At 43.7% G+C, this 18,431-nt stretch overlaps 1 protein-coding gene across 1 annotated transcript in view; it reads left to right on the top strand.

Annotated features, from left to right (window-relative positions):
* si:ch73-383l1.1 (receptor tyrosine-protein kinase erbB-4) overlaps positions 1–18,431 on the top strand; it is a 213,149-nt gene that overhangs the window by 162,008 nt on the left and 32,710 nt on the right. The window contains exons 14-19 of the mRNA XM_063878068.1: positions 49–142; positions 2,322–2,476; positions 5,412–5,456; positions 7,424–7,556; positions 16,117–16,239; positions 17,135–17,233. Coding sequence (XP_063734138.1) covers positions 49–142; positions 2,322–2,476; positions 5,412–5,456; positions 7,424–7,556; positions 16,117–16,239; positions 17,135–17,233 — 649 coding nt within the window. The remainder of the gene's footprint in view (positions 1–48; positions 143–2,321; positions 2,477–5,411; positions 5,457–7,423; positions 7,557–16,116; positions 16,240–17,134; positions 17,234–18,431) is intronic.

The raw sequence follows: 18,431 nt of genomic DNA, 5'->3' as shown, positions 1-18,431 counted from the left end.
AAATCTATAATACATGCACCTCTATCTTGATTTCCCTATCTCTATCAGGGAGATGCGGGAATTTGCCAATGGATCTGTGTGCCTGGAGTGTGATAGCCAGTGTGAGAAGATGGATGGGAATACCATGACATGTCTTGGACAGGTAAGACTCTCCTGGATCCGCTTCTGACACCATCAACTCATTTTCCCTGAATGAAACTTTCTGAAGGTGGACTGTAGATCAAAACTGCTGCTCTCATTTTTTCTCCTCAAGATAGTCCCGTATCTCTTGCGTGCTGAGCTGGATTTCCAACTTGGTTTTTTTTTGTTTCGCGCACGGGATTTGAAGACATGTGCTGTGTTTGCAAAGGTGAATGCTAGGTTAATGGGAGGAATGATAAACTACTGTGGCGACTTTTGGCAAGCACACCCTCATAAGAGCAAAATGAGATAAGTTTATGACCTTCCCCTAAAGTCAATTTTACGGACCCAGATTTGATCCCTCACAACTTTCCACGTTTTTAGAAGCTCAGTAGGGATAGACACTAAAAACTACATAAAACCAAAGCGCAAACGAGCCACCTGTCGCACCACTTGTTTCAAATCAGGATGAAATCAAGAGCACTACAAAAGCCCTGGAGCCACACATACTGACATTAAATGTGTATTCATCCGCAGGTTAAAATAGATCCTAAAATAATGAATCACTCCCGTTTGGGTTAAGAGAGTTTGACAGAAAAAGCAGGGTCTAATGTTGCTGTTAAGTTAGCCGTATGCTAACCTTAGCCACAACTTTTCACTACATCTTTAAAAAACTTCACCAATATTATACGTCTCTCATTATAGGCAGCCGCTTGTAATGCTGGAGTAACACAGGATAGTAACACGCATCCAAATATTTAAATCGCTCCCTTAAATTATCTTTACTACGCACAATTGGTAGATCGATCAGGTGTGTAAATGTAAGATGTAACTGGTTATGTAAACTTTCTCAAGTTAGACTTCTCGGTAGGTGAGTTATGGCGCATAGTGAGAGGAATATCTATTATTTTATCCACCTATGCCTACAAATCAAGGTGACACAACTTCCAAAGAGTGTTTCTGCATCCATGCGTTACACAGAAAAAGGCTATAAATGTATGTTTGTTTGTAATAGGCTTATGCTGAATGCTGCTGATGGGAAGGGGTGTTGGAAAGCAAAAACCCAACAGCTTTATCCTTCAGGGGTCGTCGGCCACACCGCCTTTCAGTAAACCATTTTACATTTGCAGTGTCACATACAGAAAGTTGTATCGAATGCGCCGCGTGACTTATTTTGTGGAATTTAGTGGTTGTGTGAGTAACCTTTCATGACTGTCCCTGGAGAAGGAGACAGAGAGAGAATAAGAGATGAAGAGGCGGAGAGACGCTCCTGAAGGATGCAGAGAGGCGGCCCGTCTTTGCGATGCCGGTCACAGCCGAGTAGTAAATAACACCGGAGTCAATCATCCGCAGGCGCTCTTACACACAGATACACATGCATGCGGCATACGCCGACACACTCGGATGCATCCGGACATCTGTATGCGTCCACACTGGCGCATGCGTACGCACAAAGAAGCAAAGTGAGAATAATGTTTATTGATGGCGTGTGGATCGGCGTGTCAGGCTGTGAGGAGCTGTCCGTCAGGTCACTGCGTTCGTCATTAGCAACAGAGCGTGGCGCCAAAACTCACAACTCCAAATCTCTGCACTATTTGATGTCAACACGCTGGTTTGAATAAAGCATAAACACACACACACACACTGTTGTTCCCCTAGTGCTTTCACATGTATGCACACACACACTGTTCCCGGTCTTACTTATTCATGACTGTGCTGCAGCTCAGCTCAGTTACCACTTGTCATCTCCTCCATGACATTCGATGTGCCGCGCTTTGACACGACCTGATTCCTTATGCGTTTTGCCAATTTGAACAGGGCCGCGGTGGAATACACTCTTGGCAATTTTGCTCAACGCATTATAAATCACCGAATGGCATTCATGTGCCGGCCGCATTAAACGTGGAGGGAAGTGAGCAAATTTGACATGATTCGCCAGGTTTGAATTTGATTCCGTTCTCTCCCCCTTTTATGTTTCCTGACACCTCCATTCTTTCCTCCCGCTTTATCCCATTTAATTTCCCCTAACTTTGTTTCCTCCGCCCATTATTTTTTCCAACATTTCTCTCTCTGTTGATTCCCCGTCGTTCCATCTCACTAATCCCATTACCGCACCCTCTTTTTCTTTATTCATCGCTTGTCCGCCACCTCCTCCTACCCCGTCCTCTCATCTCCCTCGTCCTCCTCCTCCTTTTCCTCAGGGCCCGGACCAATGTGTGAAATGCCTCCACTTCAAAGATGGACCCAACTGTGTGGAGAAGTGCCCCGATGGGGTGCAGGGGGCCAACGGTTTCATCTTCAAGTACGCCAAGGCCAACAACGAGTGTCATCCCTGCCATGCCAACTGCACCCAGGGGTAAGAGAGGAATCCTACATAAAAATGTGAAATTGATCAAGCGTAGGTGCTAGTATGCCATTTAAAGTCGTGTAAAGACATTCTGCTCTGGACATTGGGTGCCTCCATTCCAGGGAGGGGGAGAAGATGACTTAATCTAAGGGCTGCTACATTCCCCGACCTGTAGCTGGCTTATGGTGGCTCTCCAGTCAGGGACAGAATGCATTGACCCTAAAGGCCACGAGGAGTATAGAGCAGATGAACTGTGAATGAAAGCACGGGCGCAGGGAGACAGTTGCTAGAGGGGAGGTATAAAGCCGAGGGGGAGGGTGGTTGGGGGATGTACAGCGTGAAAATATAAGATAAGAGAGACAGCGGAAAGGTTGTACATGTAGGTGGAAGAAGTGCCTGAGAAAAGGGAAAAGTACATGTTGAGCTGTTGGGAACAAAAACCAACACAGGAAGAAGACAATTCGATTCAACAGGGCAAGATGTTTTGTAACTAATCTAAAGCACTAGATATAAGATTGACCTCATTATAGAGTGCTGTTGTTGCTACAAGACAGACTTATTGCAAACAACATCAGGTATTTAATGTTGTATGTCTTGTTAGGAACTTTACACCAACAAGAACGGTTGTTAGGGAGAGAGGTAAGATGGGACTGCGAAGGCTAGTATGGAAACTAATCAATGAATCATTTCATCTGCCAACAGAAAGCGGACGATTTGAAATATGCTCATTATAGAACGGAAAATGCGATTCCATTATTGATATTCGTTCATTGTGGCTGTGTCTTTTTCTCTAACCCTGGAAGCACCATATCCATGAAAACACAGGGGGGGGTTGGTTCATATACAGAGTATGTGGAGCTTGTCAACAAACAAAGTTAGAGTGCTGAAACCTAGCAACAGGGCTGCAGATGTGATCCAGGGTGGAGAGATATTTACTGTACTCTCTCGCATAGCAGGAGGTTATTTCTGCTGTTGCCCCTTTAAGTGTCCATGGTATAGATGCACACTGAGCGAATAGGCGCATCAGATGTGAGCGAAGCAGGGAGAACAGGTACATGTGAAGCTGTTATTCTTCCCGTGACAGCTTTCGCTCGCAGTCACAGCCACTCCCGACCGCGCAGACATTAATCTGTCGTCGGCATGACAACACCTCCATCACGCCTTCTCATCTTATCCTGCGCTGCGGCCGCGGGGCGCCGCGGATTAACATCCAGACAGAAGCTGTGTCTGGGTATTAGAGGCCGTGAGCTGCAGTGACACATTGGGGAGGTCAGACGTCAGTGTCAGGGACACAGCGGCGCCCTTGAGACGGGTAAAGAGTTTGTAGTTCGCTAAAGGACACTTCAACAGGGCAGACGATTGAACCAGACGCCGCCTTCAAAGGGTCCTCGAGGGCCGTGGACGGGGATGCGCGGAGGGGAAAGAGACAGCATTAGTTGAAAGGGATTGGTGCATGCCGGTGTTATAAAGGCATGAGGTTAGTCATTGTACTTTGGTAATGAAGGTCCTTTCCAGATCGCTGCAATTTGAGTAGAGTTCTTACCTTAATCTTCACATTATCAACTTCTCGTGAGAGTTTAAACACAGCACCATTTGTGTTTACCTGTATGTGATTTAATTGCAATGTCAAACCAAATCCACTAAATCATGATGGCGTTTGGGGAAAGGTCTGCCTTTATGTTTGTCAAGTCTGTCTGCCAGTCAACAGACAAACAACTTGTTCAAATGCTTGTTTTCTGAACGGAGTTTTGATTGATAATGGCTATGCTAGCATTGTAGCTTCTCCATCAACACTCAAAACAAGTCAATCTTGGTCTTGGAATTGTTACGTTTTTGAGTTTACTTTCATGTCAAAGTTATCCAAAGAAAGTTCTATGTACATGTGTGGGTAAATAGCAAACAGGAACCTCTAATAACTACTTCGCCAAGGTAAGAAAAGAAAGGCAACGGCTGAAGTAGTAGCCAACCGCGCACATTACACCCCCTGTTTGAAGCATGAGCACTTAAGGGAAGAATAGGTTCCGTACCTGCCTGAGGATGTTTATTGTCCAACCAGTCTTTTGTTCTCCTGGGAGGAAACTAACTAACACACACACACACATACACACACACACACACACACACACACACACACTTTACAGACAATGATTAATCGCTAATTGGCTATTTGGTGCTCTGTCTAATTGACAACCGAGCGACTTTGGAGGAGTCACAGTTGTCACCGATTTAATTCTAAAGTTAGCACGCTCTCCTAATTTGCCATGTAATTTGTTGTGTCTTGTGTGAAACGCACGCATGCACACACACACACACACACACACACAGAAGCATTCAGAACCCGTTCTTCTGTATCCTTTTGTTCAAAGTTCTCTACTCAAGGAGGTAGAATTAATGAGCAGCCAACTGTCTGCTGTAATCATTTCCTACTTACCTAAATGCAGCAACAAAAAAAACGTGTCATTGAAGGCGTGTTAACGTGACAGATGTATTTCATTTCTTGTGTTCGGAGAGAAGTTAAAGATTTTCCAGTGTCAGATAGAAAACACCCTAAAAGCAGAATAGGGCCCCTTTAAACATGTTGTCCTTGTTGAACTTAGGGACAAATTCTCCTTGGAGTAAAAAAATAAACTGTGAATTGGATTTTAAATAGAAAGGGAGTTTTTGGTTGATTTCCCCAAAGGCTTAAAACAGTGTTTTGTTCAGAGCTCCCAGATGATGCTCCTCAATCCAAATATGTAACATGAAAGGAACAAGAACAATGCCTTTTCCCTGGAAACGCTTCCTCATGTGCTGTTGACTCGTGTTGGTCCGTGCTGGTGGATTCATTTCGCGCAGGTGCCTGTCCGGTGACAGCTGAGTGACGCGGGAGAACGACACGCCGAGGTTTACTCATAACCTGTCCCCGGTTTAATGGATGATCTCTCTTGGTTTGTTTGCCCTGCAGGTGCGTCGGGCCGAGGCTCCAAGATTGTGTCGGGATGATGGACAGGTAAGGGATGTCATTATGTACTTGTAATCTGGGGCAAGGAGGCCACCATCCAAACCTGCCACTTCTCAATTAAGCTTCCCCTGATGCTCAGAGTCACTTTGGTATTTTCTGATTGTTTTGTTCGTGTCTTATTGGAAAAACGTATGTTAGCATGTAATGTGTCAGGTTATGATGTTTGTCATTCTAATTATGGAAAAGGTAAAAAGCTGAACTCCATAAGGGACTGTACACCCCTTACCTTCAGTGCTATTTCTATCAATCTGGGTTGCGTCCGATATCTCCAAATTCGACATGGAAACTCGAAATCTTCTGACATTACACGGCATTCCTCCAAAAAACCTATACTGTGCTACGTCTAGACACAAATCTACAAAAGCTATTACGATACAACAGCCAAGAAGGATTAATAAAAATGTGTAAATCCCATAACCTAAATAGCCTGAAGGCACCACAACAACTCCATTAAAAAAGGCCCATAAAAGCAAGTGATCTTTTACAGTAGGAGCACATTCAAAGGAGTGACAAACTCATTAGAATTTAACCAAACCAGCAAAGCCATAAAAAGCAGAGTCTTGAGCTGCTTTTAAACCGAGGGAACAGAAATGAGACCTTTTTTTGTTTCCCGCTGGCAGACTTCTGCTGAGTCTCTTTTCCCACAGTTGTTCGTTTTGCTCTTACAGCGGCACTGCTCCCCCGTCTCGTTCGGTGACCTCGTGTCTCTTGTTCCGCTGTAAACCCTTTCTTCCTAATTGGAGAAGTCCTTTCTCTTGTCTACTCTTCTTTTTCCTTCCTCTTTTCCCTCCATGTCTTCTAATCTCCCCTACGTGTCCCCTTGTTGTTGTTTCTCCTTGTCCCCCTGTTTGTTAAATCCATGCCAAACTGCTGCATTACTATTCACCACATGGCTGTATATCTCATTATGTCCAACCCCCCACCCTTCTTTGGGGTCTTCACAATCAATATCAAAAGCAGGCGGCACCTTGCTATGCGTAGCGCCATGGTACATGAGACTTCCATTAGCCGCTAATGGCCTTTACAGCTAATAGAGTTTGGACTTCAGGTGTTATTTTATGCTATGTTTTTTAAAAGAATAACAGCGCAGGGATGATTCTGGCGAGAAGGTGAAAATGGAATACAAAGGGGGAAGGCTAAATGAAAAGAAAGGGATAGTAGCACAGTTTCTAGCGGTGGCGTAAGAGGTATGCAAATGGCAAAAGCATTAGCGGCGTTATTATCGAAGAGGAAGTGCTTTTAACTCCCAACCTTTAGACCTGACTTAAGCACATACCCCCCTAGAAGATTCAGAAGCCATTTGGGAAGGATTGGCCCTTTTCATTTTGTTATAGTCAAGGAGGACTTATTCTGGGAAGCGTGTTCGATGGCACTAAAGCAAACACTTCCATTTCCATGCTGTGTTAAAGAAAGAACTTCCTCCATCAAGCTTCGTTGTTTGCCGTACTGCTCAAAAGATATCAGATATCACCATGAATTCTTTCCAGGTGATTATGAATTATCCTTTGCTTAAACACATACAGTATCTGACCCTTGGATAAAGCATATTGACATATAAGGCCAAATGTTGTCTCTCTCTCTCTGTAGTACATCCTAAATCCCAAAATATTGTCGACAGGCAAACAAAATACATACCGTGTCATGTTTTTAGTACAAAAACCTAATGAATATATGAATGAAACTTCAAAATTTGGTGCTCAAAAAGGAAAACAAATGACAATACGGCCTTACCTGTAAAAATATCTAGCCTGGAAATAGCTAGGTGAGAGAAGAAAATGTGCAAAGTGAGGAGAGAAGAAATGTGGAGGAGGATAAATACTGTAGGAAATTGTAAAAGCAGTTTTGGTATGTTTGAGAAATAGTCAGCATTGCCTGAGCCTTGCACTTCCTCTCAAATTGCTTTTTTAAAACATTTCTGCAATGTTAATGCTTCTCCTCTTCCTCCGCCTCCACAGGACACCGCTAATAGCAGCTGGCATCATCGGCGGACTATTTATCATCGTCATTCTGGCGCTCAGCGTGGCCGTCTCTGTCCGGCGCAAGAGCATCAAGAAGAAGAGGGCCCTGCGGCGCTTCTTGGAGACAGAGGTGAGAGTTTTCTGCCAAATTCATTTTTGTCCAATGGTACCGAATTTGTAGAATTAATTGCAGCCACAGAATAAATTAGTAATAGCTCGAGGGTTAGTGGTAGCTTTAGACAAATTACCGCTGTATAATGAATTGTATTGATCCCAAGGAGGAAATTGGGAATAGCTTCCTCGAAAGATGCCTACCTTACTGGTAATGGGACAAAAAATGAACAAGGCAAAGTTTGTATGCTTAAAGGGCCAATTTCAAAGTGTGTTTTCTTTCTTAAATAAATGTCTGTGGAATCATTTTCTCTCACCTGAGGACGTCACACGAAGGGGATTGAGTCCATGGCCGACTGATTGGTGTCTATGGTGGCATTTTGAAGAAGAAAATAGACACTTCTGTATGTTTTTCTACTCTAAAAGCCTTTTCCTTTTATCTTCTTCAGTTTGCTGTTGGTGTCTGCTTGCCACATGCTTTGAGTTTGTAAGGAACCCTTTGCCTCAAAGTGGCACTGCACTTTTCCAGACGGATGCTAGACTAATAAGCAAACCTTGAAACATTAAACCTTGGCTATGGTACTTAGCCAAACCACGCATTGCGCAGACAATTATGCACGGCCGCCATCGCCCCATCGATCTAGCCTTGAAGGAAGTTCATTTCTGGGAAGCATCAGACAGCCGAGCAGACTTTGTATTCGGAGGAGAAAGTCAGAGATTGAGGTGTAGGTGAGTGCAGGGTTGATGCCGCAGCTGATCACCCTACAACACACTCTCTGTTTCCTGTGTGCGGCCCAGCGCTTGTGTCACACTGCAGGTCTGCGGAGTGGCCTTGCCTATAGGAGTGGGGCAGGCTACCTGTCGCTCTGCATTAGTATAATTTACAGGTAGAGGCAGCAGTGTTATAGACAGCTGTCAGGCTGGAGACGGGAATCGGAGGAGGGCGGCCATGGGCACTTTCTGCCTCGTCCCAGCCGCACATATCCATCTTAATCAGGCGGGCCCTTTTCCGACAGCGTCTTGACTGGAAGGGAAGTCTTCAGTCCAAGAAGATTCACTAATGTACTGTCACAGGGAAGGAAAGGGGGGGGGGGGGGAGAGTCTGCAGGGGGATCTTCTTGACCCCTTTTGCATCTCCCTTTATAAAGTTGCTGATTGTATGACGGGGACGCAATCAGACTGCAGATCCTGTCAAGTTCTTAACATTTTTTAAAAGGACACCTATCCTGCTTATTCCAGGCTACTTGTTTTTATTTTATTTATACTGAAACATGCTTCATTGTTTAAAAAACGCTTTGTTTTTCTCAAATTGTCTGAGTACACACACTCCGTCTGAAACGCTCAACAGGTCTCTTTAAGAACCACTCCTAAAACAGCTTTCTGTTTGGTCTCTGTTTCTTGGTCTCTCGGCCAGAAGTAATTTCTCAATATTTTTCGCCAATGCAACGGTATTGTTAAAGTAATATAAAAGGTCATCAATGTAACCTAGACTCAATATTCCACCAGGAAATCAGGAAATATTACCAGCCGAGTTATGTTCCCGTCCTCGGGGAGACCTAATAGGGTATAAAAGTAATTAGACATAATCAAATCTGTGTCAGGTTGGCCTACAGATTACAGACAGACCACTTATTAAGAGTAGGTCAGGTGTTCCATTCCCCTCGACACATTAGCTGCTGTGTTTTAGTGTCCCGAGTATCACATTAGCTGAATGCTGAGGATCAATGTTTAATAGTTGTGAAGCTGTGATTTGTGCCAGCAGGGATGTAGATATTTCATCTGTAGTCATCACGTCAGTTAAAAAAGTTGTTGAGGGCGCTCGTTCTACTGAGAAAGGCAGAGCGAGTTCATTCATTTCAAGCACTATAGATACAACGTCAAAAGGGAAAAGGGGAAAAACAAAAGGTTCTCTGTGAGAGCGGAGAGAGTAGAAACAAGAAAATCAAGTAGAATTAAAGAGGTTTAAAATACAACAATAAAAGTTAGGCTTGTGCGAAGAATTATAAAATAATCAGTCATCTACTAATACAGATGCTGTGGTATTCTTTGTCTAATCATGCGTTATAAAAGCTACTAGATTATTTACCATTAATGTCATTCAGATTCAGGTATTACATTCCATTCAAAAGCACATTTGACAAAAGTGTAAAAAATGTGTTCTCAATGTTTAAATTTGACTCTGAGGGCAGAAAGCAGCAGCAGTATTTCAAAACAGGTCTTTTAAGGAGGGGTTGGTTTCCTCACATCTGTCTGGAATTTGAATTCTTCCCTTTTAACATACAGTATAAATATATGCACTCACGCTGCGTGCATACTTTGTGCACACTCTGTTTACTTTCCATCTGAATGCCTCTCTCTGCTCTCGCATACCCGGCATACTAACAAACCTGCTCTCCCGCACCCTGTATCACACTTTCTACAGGCTTCTTTTTGGCTGATGAAACAGCGCGATAGGCTTTAGACGGCTGGAGAATGTGAATCCTGTATTCAAACGAAATAATAGAGCCTTGGCTGCGAATGGAGATCAAGCTTGTCTGGGTGAGGGGATTTGGGGACAGCCATGGCTCAGGGACTCCCCCTCTCCTTCCCTATCTGCCATTTTATTCTCCTTCTTTAAAACAGAGAGCTCACCTCTTGTGTCAGACAGGGGAAAAAAGCCTTGAGTCATGCTGTCAAAACATGATCCGAGCACACGGCCGACATTTACATATCAAGGACATGTTTGAAGGCTGCTGCAAAGCACACCACTTTTTCATTTTGTTAGGTTTCAATATCATTTTCTCGCGCCCCCCGTTTAGTTGTTCTCCTTCATTTTGATCTCCATTTATCTGTCTGTCTCCCTTGCATGCAAACAGTTTATTCCCCTATCTCTTACACTCCTGCATTTGTTGTTTCCCACACCTCACTTTGGAAGATAAAAAGCCAGTCTCACACTGTGGTGCCTCTTAAAGGAAGCCATTGAAAACAAATTGCTTTGCTCGCAGGGAGAGACCGCACAAACAGCAGAGTCCCCTCACTGTTGCAGCGCGACCCCGGGCCTTGAACTCCGACCCCGGTGCATTGAAGCAGGGCTAATGCACTTGGAGTCGCCCACCCTTTATCCCTCCCCCCAAGGTCCGCTCCTCTTCCAGCAGCGTTGTACAGACACGAGCCATGTGAGTGTTTCAGCACCGCGGGCTGTGGACAGCTCCCATGCTGCTTACATTCTCTCCTCTGTTCTCTTAGAAGAAGGATTTCAGCATTCAGAGGAGTTGGACAGCTCCCGTTGTTCACGCCAGGGCAGGCTGGCCGAGCAGGGGCACGCCATGTCGTTACAAAAGCACATAGTTCAGCCAGCTATTGTTCAAATATAGGAGAACTCGTGTTCAATTTAGTCTACAAAATGACACGTTTTCATGTAGGCCAGGGTATCTGCACATTTGAATTGCAAATTGCACACCTTTTTAAAATAAACATTTTAAAATTCCAAATTGAAAGATTAGATTTAATTTGTTTAATTTCCGCCCATATTTAGAAACCATCCCTTTAAACCCTTTTGGACTTGCCTAAATAGACCAATCAGAAAGGAGTAGCGTTTTTTAGTTTTCTTAAAGAGACAGGCGCTAAAACTGAGCGTTTCAGACTGACGCTGAATACAGCGTTTTTCAGAGAGGCAGAAAGAGAAGAGTCAAAGATTTAATAAACATGTTATTACATAAACATGTTGGAGTCAAAACCGAAAACCCAAGCATGAACATTCAAATGAGCATTTAAAATACTGTAGAGTTCTCTTTTAAGTCGTGATCCCATCTTTGAAATGTACCAGATATGTCATGTATGATGTTCAGCAAACATCATGTATGTGTGTGTATCAAATGCAGTTATTATGGAACTTCATTAACTCTTAACTTAATATCTGATTCCATGCAAATTGTAGGAACTGTCCCGGTGGACCCTGAATTCAACATCTGATCTTATGCCGCTTTTCCACCAACCCGGAGCCGGATTTGGAGCCGGAGCTGGAGCCGATAAAGATCTGGTTTTTTGTGTTTCCACCGCAGCGGCGCCGGCTTTAAGCGCCGAAAAACCAGATCTTTCTGGCCCCACTCGGCTGCCCGGCAAGATCCAATACGAACCAATACATCACGCTTACTTCGGAGAAGGGAGATTAAACTGAGCAATAGCAGTTCGAGTACAGCGAGTACAAGTTGTAACAGCAGTATCGCTGAGCAAAGTGACTAGAACGCGACTACACACTTTATAAAGTCAGGCAACACTAACCAGGCTCAGTGTGGTTCTGTTTATTTTTACCGTACTTTAATCCCCATCCGTTCTCTGATATTGATCATTGCAAAGAGCAGGCAGACGTTCTCCTGTTGTTTTGTATTATTGCAGCTATCGGATGGAATCAATATATGGGTTACAGGTTGCCATCAGAAGTAAAATCATAACGAAAACTACGCCGGTAAAATATGGCCTGTAGAAAACGGCTTATGCCACAATAGGATAGCAAAGTAGTCTAGATAGTCAGAGTAGCCTCGCTTGCTATGCTAACATCACCTGTCTAATGCCAGAGACACTTTCATAACAGCGTTGAGATGCCAGACAGCGTCAGTTCAGACTGAAACACATTCACTCATGAGGAGGAGGGGTATACATCAGCTGCTTGTGTGACAGTCAGACTGTGAATATGAATCAGTCATAAGAGGGCACGTCATGACGCAGACGATGACGCAATGATGCAGCTCCACTTGAGCTCCACTCGGCCTCTGAACGGTGGAAACACAAGGGGTGCTACAGACTAGAACCAGAAAAGCGCCAGAAAAGCAAAAGATCGGATCTTGAACCGGATCCGGTTTGGTGGAAATGGGGCATTACAGGAACATTAAACGATATATATGTATTCACTTTTACAACATTGCTTTTATTTGAGTAAGTTCACAGTGTTGTGTATCGTAAATGGTAACAGCACAATTTCATTTCATTTTTATTTGTTCCGCTCATGATGGTGCACAACATAAGAAAAAACAAGGAAAGAAAATCAATTCACATTCAAAAACACAACTCTTTACACCTTCCATGAGCGAAAAGGAGCAGGGAGAAGAATACATCTTATTGTGCCTGCCCCTTACTCAAAACATAAGTAAACAATCAGAATAGATGGTCTGTCAATTATAGCTACTTACAACAAATACTTACAGTAACGTGAGAAAGGAAACAAGCGACATGCACACTAATTCACAATCAACTAAGGAAACAGATTACCTGCCACTTCATGAAGTGAACAATATTTACACAACCCTTTAAATCATTCTGTAGACAATTCCACAGTTTGACTCCAACCACTGAAACACACATCTGCTTTAAAGCAGTCCGTGCACACTGATGCTTCAAATGAAATGTCCTTCTTCGCTCCTCATCCTCTGGACTAAAAACAAACAGGTTGTGTAAATGTTCTGGTAATACTTTGCTTTTGGCCCTGAAAATAACTAGTAGTGTCTGGAACTCCACTAAATCCTTAAGTGTTCTCTGAAGTCCACTGTATGAATAAGTCTTTGCTCTTTTCTGTAACATAAACAATGGATTTATATTTCTCATGTACGTGTTGCCCCACACTTCCACACAATAGCTCCAATATGGCAAAACCAGTGAGCAGTATAGAATTCTCATTGACAATTCAAACTGTGCACATGATGGATTATCACAGATTGTTTACAGGTCTGATTTATCTGTAGTAATTAGGCAGTACAGTGAAAAGACTGCTCTTTAAATGTAGACCGTGGAGGACAGGTGAGATCACTGCTGCTGGGATGGACTTGCTCATACCAAGAACGCATGTCCTTGCATACTGATGAGCCTGCTCTCCTGCTATCATGTGCTAATGGTGCTAATGAGCTCGCTATGTGTCATTGGGGTTTAGCACAAGACGATTGTACAAGGCCATCATGACACCCGAATTAGAGAGGAAAATGTGCTGCTTTATTGTTTTATGAAACAATGTTAGGGAGCAAATGGTCATGCCTTCAGCTAGTTCTTTTAGCCTATTATTTAAATTAAGATTGGAAATGACTCTCGTGCATGGTGCTGTATTGTGTCTTTTGATCCTTCTACAGTAATACCACATTTCATGACCCCCTTTAACTTCCCTTAAGCTATTATGACTACAGAGTTAATACTAATTATTTCCCTCAACAGTTAACTATTCTGTACTTAAATATGTTCTGTTCTTGTACAATAAATGGTAGACAAAGTGTTGAAGAAAAACACTGAAATGTTCTGATACGAGAGCTAAGTTCCAAACGAAGGCCAACAAGTCATTTTTGGGCAGAATTCTAAGCGAAACGCACCTAATTACAATAACAAAGTGCTAGTGACTCGTCAATCACAAGGTAGCCATGGCCTAAATTGCCCTTCGTAGTCCGTTTAGCTTTACATATTTGACTGCATAAGAAAATGTTCACTGAGGTAATGAATCAAGTTAGAAAATAGGGAATATGTATCATAGACTTCTATACCATACTATGAATAACCGTGTAGTCCCCCCCTGCTGGCAATTAGAAACGTGTACAGGCTCAAGGCACTTCAGTATTGGCTTTATTATTCAAACCAGGAGCCTGCCTGAGCTGGGTTCACCTGCAAAGCACAGCAAATGTAGCATTGTATTGGTAATATTGACATTAAAGCGTACACCCGAGGGTTTTCCAGTGCAACTTTCTGTTTTAGGACACTGTTAACTTCCTCAATACGCAATAATTCCTTGAATGTATTCCTGCTCAAGGCTTGAACACACTTCTTATTTGTCCAATGAAGCATCCGAATCCTCCACACCGAGCCACCAGCGAGGCTCATTTGGCAAAGGCGAGGTGCATTATTATTAGCCGGTAAATAAAGTGGCGTGATGAGTGTGTGTGTGCGTGAGAACGAGCTCAAGAGAGCCTTTCAGGCCATGGGTGTGCGGCGTCTTATTTAATAGACCTCTCCACTCCTCATCAGTGCAGTCCAGCTTCGTCTTAATGAAACAATAACAGCTACAGCCTTTCACCATCTGCTCATACTCCCGCTCTGTCTCCTCCTCCCTGCGCCTCGTCTACGCTCTTTCTCTCTCTGAATCTCTTCATTTCGCTCTACCTGCAGCACCTCTTGTTTTCTTGTTATTCAGGCAGTGTATGCACCAACAAATCTGCGGTTATAGCTTGTATGTAATTTAGTTCTTTTGAAGGCTGAAAAAATCTCAACAGATCACTTTGGTAAATCTGGGTCACCTTGGTCCAAAGGATGTTTTGAAGTGAGTGTATGAGGTGCTTCCATCCATAGGCAGGAGCCACGCAGAGTCTGTAGGTAAACAAAGTACGGCTGGGGAAGGGGACATTTTAGTCACCTAAAAGAAAAGACCACACAAAGAAACTTCACTTTGGGTAACAAGTAGTGTCAGCTCCAAATGTAAAACCTTAGTGCTGTTTTGTTGGACTGAATTGTTCGGCTGTAGGTTATTATACACTATTAAACGATCCCTGTGTCACGCTCCCTCCTGCCACATCACTGCTCTGCCTCAATCCCTCATCCTCCATCCAGTCAGCTCAGTCACTTCCTGCGGTGACATGTCAGCAGGCCAACACCGCGCCTCCAGGCCCGGACCATAACAGCGGCCATTAAACGGCGTGTCATTGCCGAGCTGCGGGCAATGTCGTCCATTCTGTTGCCCTGCCCGGTGTTTGGATGGCCGCTTCTATTCTGCTGATGGTTTTATATCACATTAAGTAAGTGCTTGTATGGCTGAGCGACTGATATATGGTCTCATTATATTGTTTGATGGCCGTGGTTGAGGTTGGTGATTATACCGCTGATAAACCGCGGCGAATGAGGCGCCCGATAGGCTCATTAAGACTCGTATCGATCGGAGGCATTGACTTCCTGTGGAGCTAATATATGCTCTGTGTCAATATTTGTGCTTATGTGGAATATACATGTGTTCTGAGATACATGTATGCTGATTCCTTCTGGCTCAGATTTCCGCCGCTCGGGTACAGGTGCCAGTTCTTTTATATTTAGTAGCCGGGGCTTTGTTGAGCGGCTACTGGTGAGGCGGGTGGGTGGCCGGCCAGCTGCTGGGATGCTGTTCAGTGTCAGCTGTTACTGGCAGCCAGGCAGTGCGGAGGAGGCTTGTCATAACCTCGAAATTGGAATTGTTTTGTATGTGCACAGCTGGTGAGCTGCTACTCTTTGTCGGCTGTGATAGCAGCTGACACCAGCCTGTGATTTGTTCACGCCGCGGCCCACATAGGTAACTGCCAGTTTCGACAGAACTCCACACACCTGAATTATTTGTATTTCATAAATCCCTCCGTGTGCAAGCCAAATTCATGACTATCAGGACAAGGCAGGCTGGCTGCTTTTTTAACAACCTCCTTGTCTTTCCAAGACTTGTTTTTTGTTGATAAGAATAAAAGGATGCTCTTAAGAAATGTTTATGCATGCAGAGTGCCAAGAGCAAGAGGTTAGTGCTCAGGTTTTACATTAAAAAAAGCAAAGAAGAATGCTTGTTTTTTTCAGCCATGAGGAGAGTTGGCGAGTATAAATTGTCTTAAAATGTGTTTTGTCAGCTGGTGGAGCCCCTGACCCCCAGCGGAACTGCCCCCAACCAGGCTCAGCTGCGGATCCTGAAGGAGACGGAGCTGAAGAGGGTCAAGATTCTAGGTTCAGGAGCTTTTGGAACCGTGTACAAGGTCAGTGGGTTGAGCTGTCGCCTCCTCATTACTCATCAAACATCAGCTCGATGGCAAGGAAGACACTCAAGTAAAAAGCTTCTCCGTTTGCAGTTATAATCGACAACCTAAACAATAAGCATCAACATTTCCCTTTGTGTCAGTGTTTCCTGACGGACATGGCACCTGGAACAGGAACTGGAGTTTGCTCGCCAACTTCACTGCCCTTGGCGAAAAGACCCTGAGACACATTGAATACATATTTCTTGCTTTTTGCTTTTACTACCAAGGCCTTTGGTAAAGTGTTGCATCATTTCCAGCCATATAGGAATCAGGGCTATTTGTTTGTAGCGGGTGGTAACATTGAGGCATCATACAGTGAGTTAAAATGTACTCTCAGGAAAGCTTTGATTTATTTTCTTCAAATGTGGCTAACACAACCAGTTAGAACCAAGGGTGTATTGACAGTGACTTCATGTTGGTCCCATTATCATAAACGCGATATCTCTAGCCCATGAGCACATTTCTTGACTTTTGGCTTGTGTTTTCGTAGTGTCTTCAATTGAATTTGAAACACAAGGACTCCCCTGTCTTGAATTGAGAAACCAAAAGCCTTAAAGTCTTAATGAGAGGCAGGAGCATTACCTCACAACTCATACGCTAGTTCACATGCTTATCATGCTAATAGGATGCAATGATGCACTTTGGTGGTGAAATGTTGCACAGTCATGAATGTTAACCGATACTTCTGCCGTTAGTTTACACCCACAAGGCGTACATACTAGTTTTATATGTATTTGAGGAACGTTAGTGGGGCAGTAGACACTGTTAAACACAGGAAGTCCCCATCAAAATCATCATAGCTGGGGGCGTGTTTATGGAAACTGCGTTTATGGTGATTACTTGTACATTTCAGGGCATTTGGGTGCCAGAAGGTGAGACGGTGAAGATCCCTGTTGCCATTAAAATCCTCAACGAGACAACCGGCCCCAAAGCCAACGTGGAGTTCATGGACGTGAGTATTTATACCGCCGCAATTTGTGTCCATTTTTCGCCCCGTGTGTTCGTGTTTGTGTGCCCGAGCCGTGAAGCCTCAGCGTTGTTGAAAGAAATGGCCGAGCCTGTCACTTTGTGGGATTGTGCATTCGGCAGTAAATTCTTACGAGAGTACCATCTCAGTCAGAGCCGGTAATAAAGTGAACTTCACAGCGCTGTACAGCCAGGCATGTATCGAACCAGAGTCTATTAAAAAACAGCACTTGTTTATGAGATATGGCTTTATTGGAATCCAGGAGTGATAGAGGGGAGTAGGAGAGGAATAAGCTGGGGACTTTCCAATTCTTCCTCCCTTATCTTCGTCACCTTTCTTCCAAACTTCCACCTATCTTTCCTTTCGCACACTTCTTCTGTAATTTATTTATAACCAAGTTTCGCAAGTGGATAATAGTTTTGGAGGTTTGCTGAACTGTTAATCTCAATAACCCTTTCTTCAAACTCTTTGCATCAAAAATCTGGAAACAGCTGCTGAATAACTTCCAATGATTACTTTATTTCATTGAAGATGTATCAGACAGGTTGTTTGTTTGTCGGGGTGCAAGCGCACTTCAACTGCTCGAACCAATTCCGTTTGGAGAGACGCAATACAGTTTTAAGAAACGATGCAAATCTAAAAACAAAAATGTGCCCAAACACATGCAAACAGGGACACTAACAAGCGATGCACACAGCTGTGAACACTTGTTGACCTTCAAGGATGACAAACTCGTATTTGAAAGTGCAGCGTGTTTGTCTTTATGGAAATGGTTTGGGGCGTGGTAGAGCGTTTGCGCCTGTAGGCCACCGTAGTTTACTGAGCAAACGGGTAGAATTGAAAAAAACATGGTTTGTTTTTTGAACAGCAGAGGAATATTACATTTCAAGATGTCATCAGTGCTTTTTGGTTGCCAAGGAATACAGACTTGCTAAACACTAGAATGCATCTCCGACCTCATTCCCTGCACAATCCGGCTTGGCTAAATAATATAGCGAATCTGTTCAGCTAAATTATGATGCTCTCAAGCTGTATTCTGTAAAAATGAGCAATGGGCAAAGATAAGCTATAAAGTTATCAAGAAATCTTCAATTTTCATGTATTTTTGCGAGAAACTCAAGTTAAAACCAACAAACATCTGATCCAATGTTCTCCTTCTATTCTGCCCCTGCGTCTTCCTCCC

The sequence above is a fragment of the Eleginops maclovinus genome, chromosome 24 (genome assembly GCF_036324505.1).
Source record: "Eleginops maclovinus isolate JMC-PN-2008 ecotype Puerto Natales chromosome 24, JC_Emac_rtc_rv5, whole genome shotgun sequence".
NCBI lineage: Eukaryota > Metazoa > Chordata > Actinopteri > Perciformes > Eleginopidae > Eleginops > Eleginops maclovinus.
This window is presented reverse-complemented; position numbering and strand designations above follow the sequence as displayed.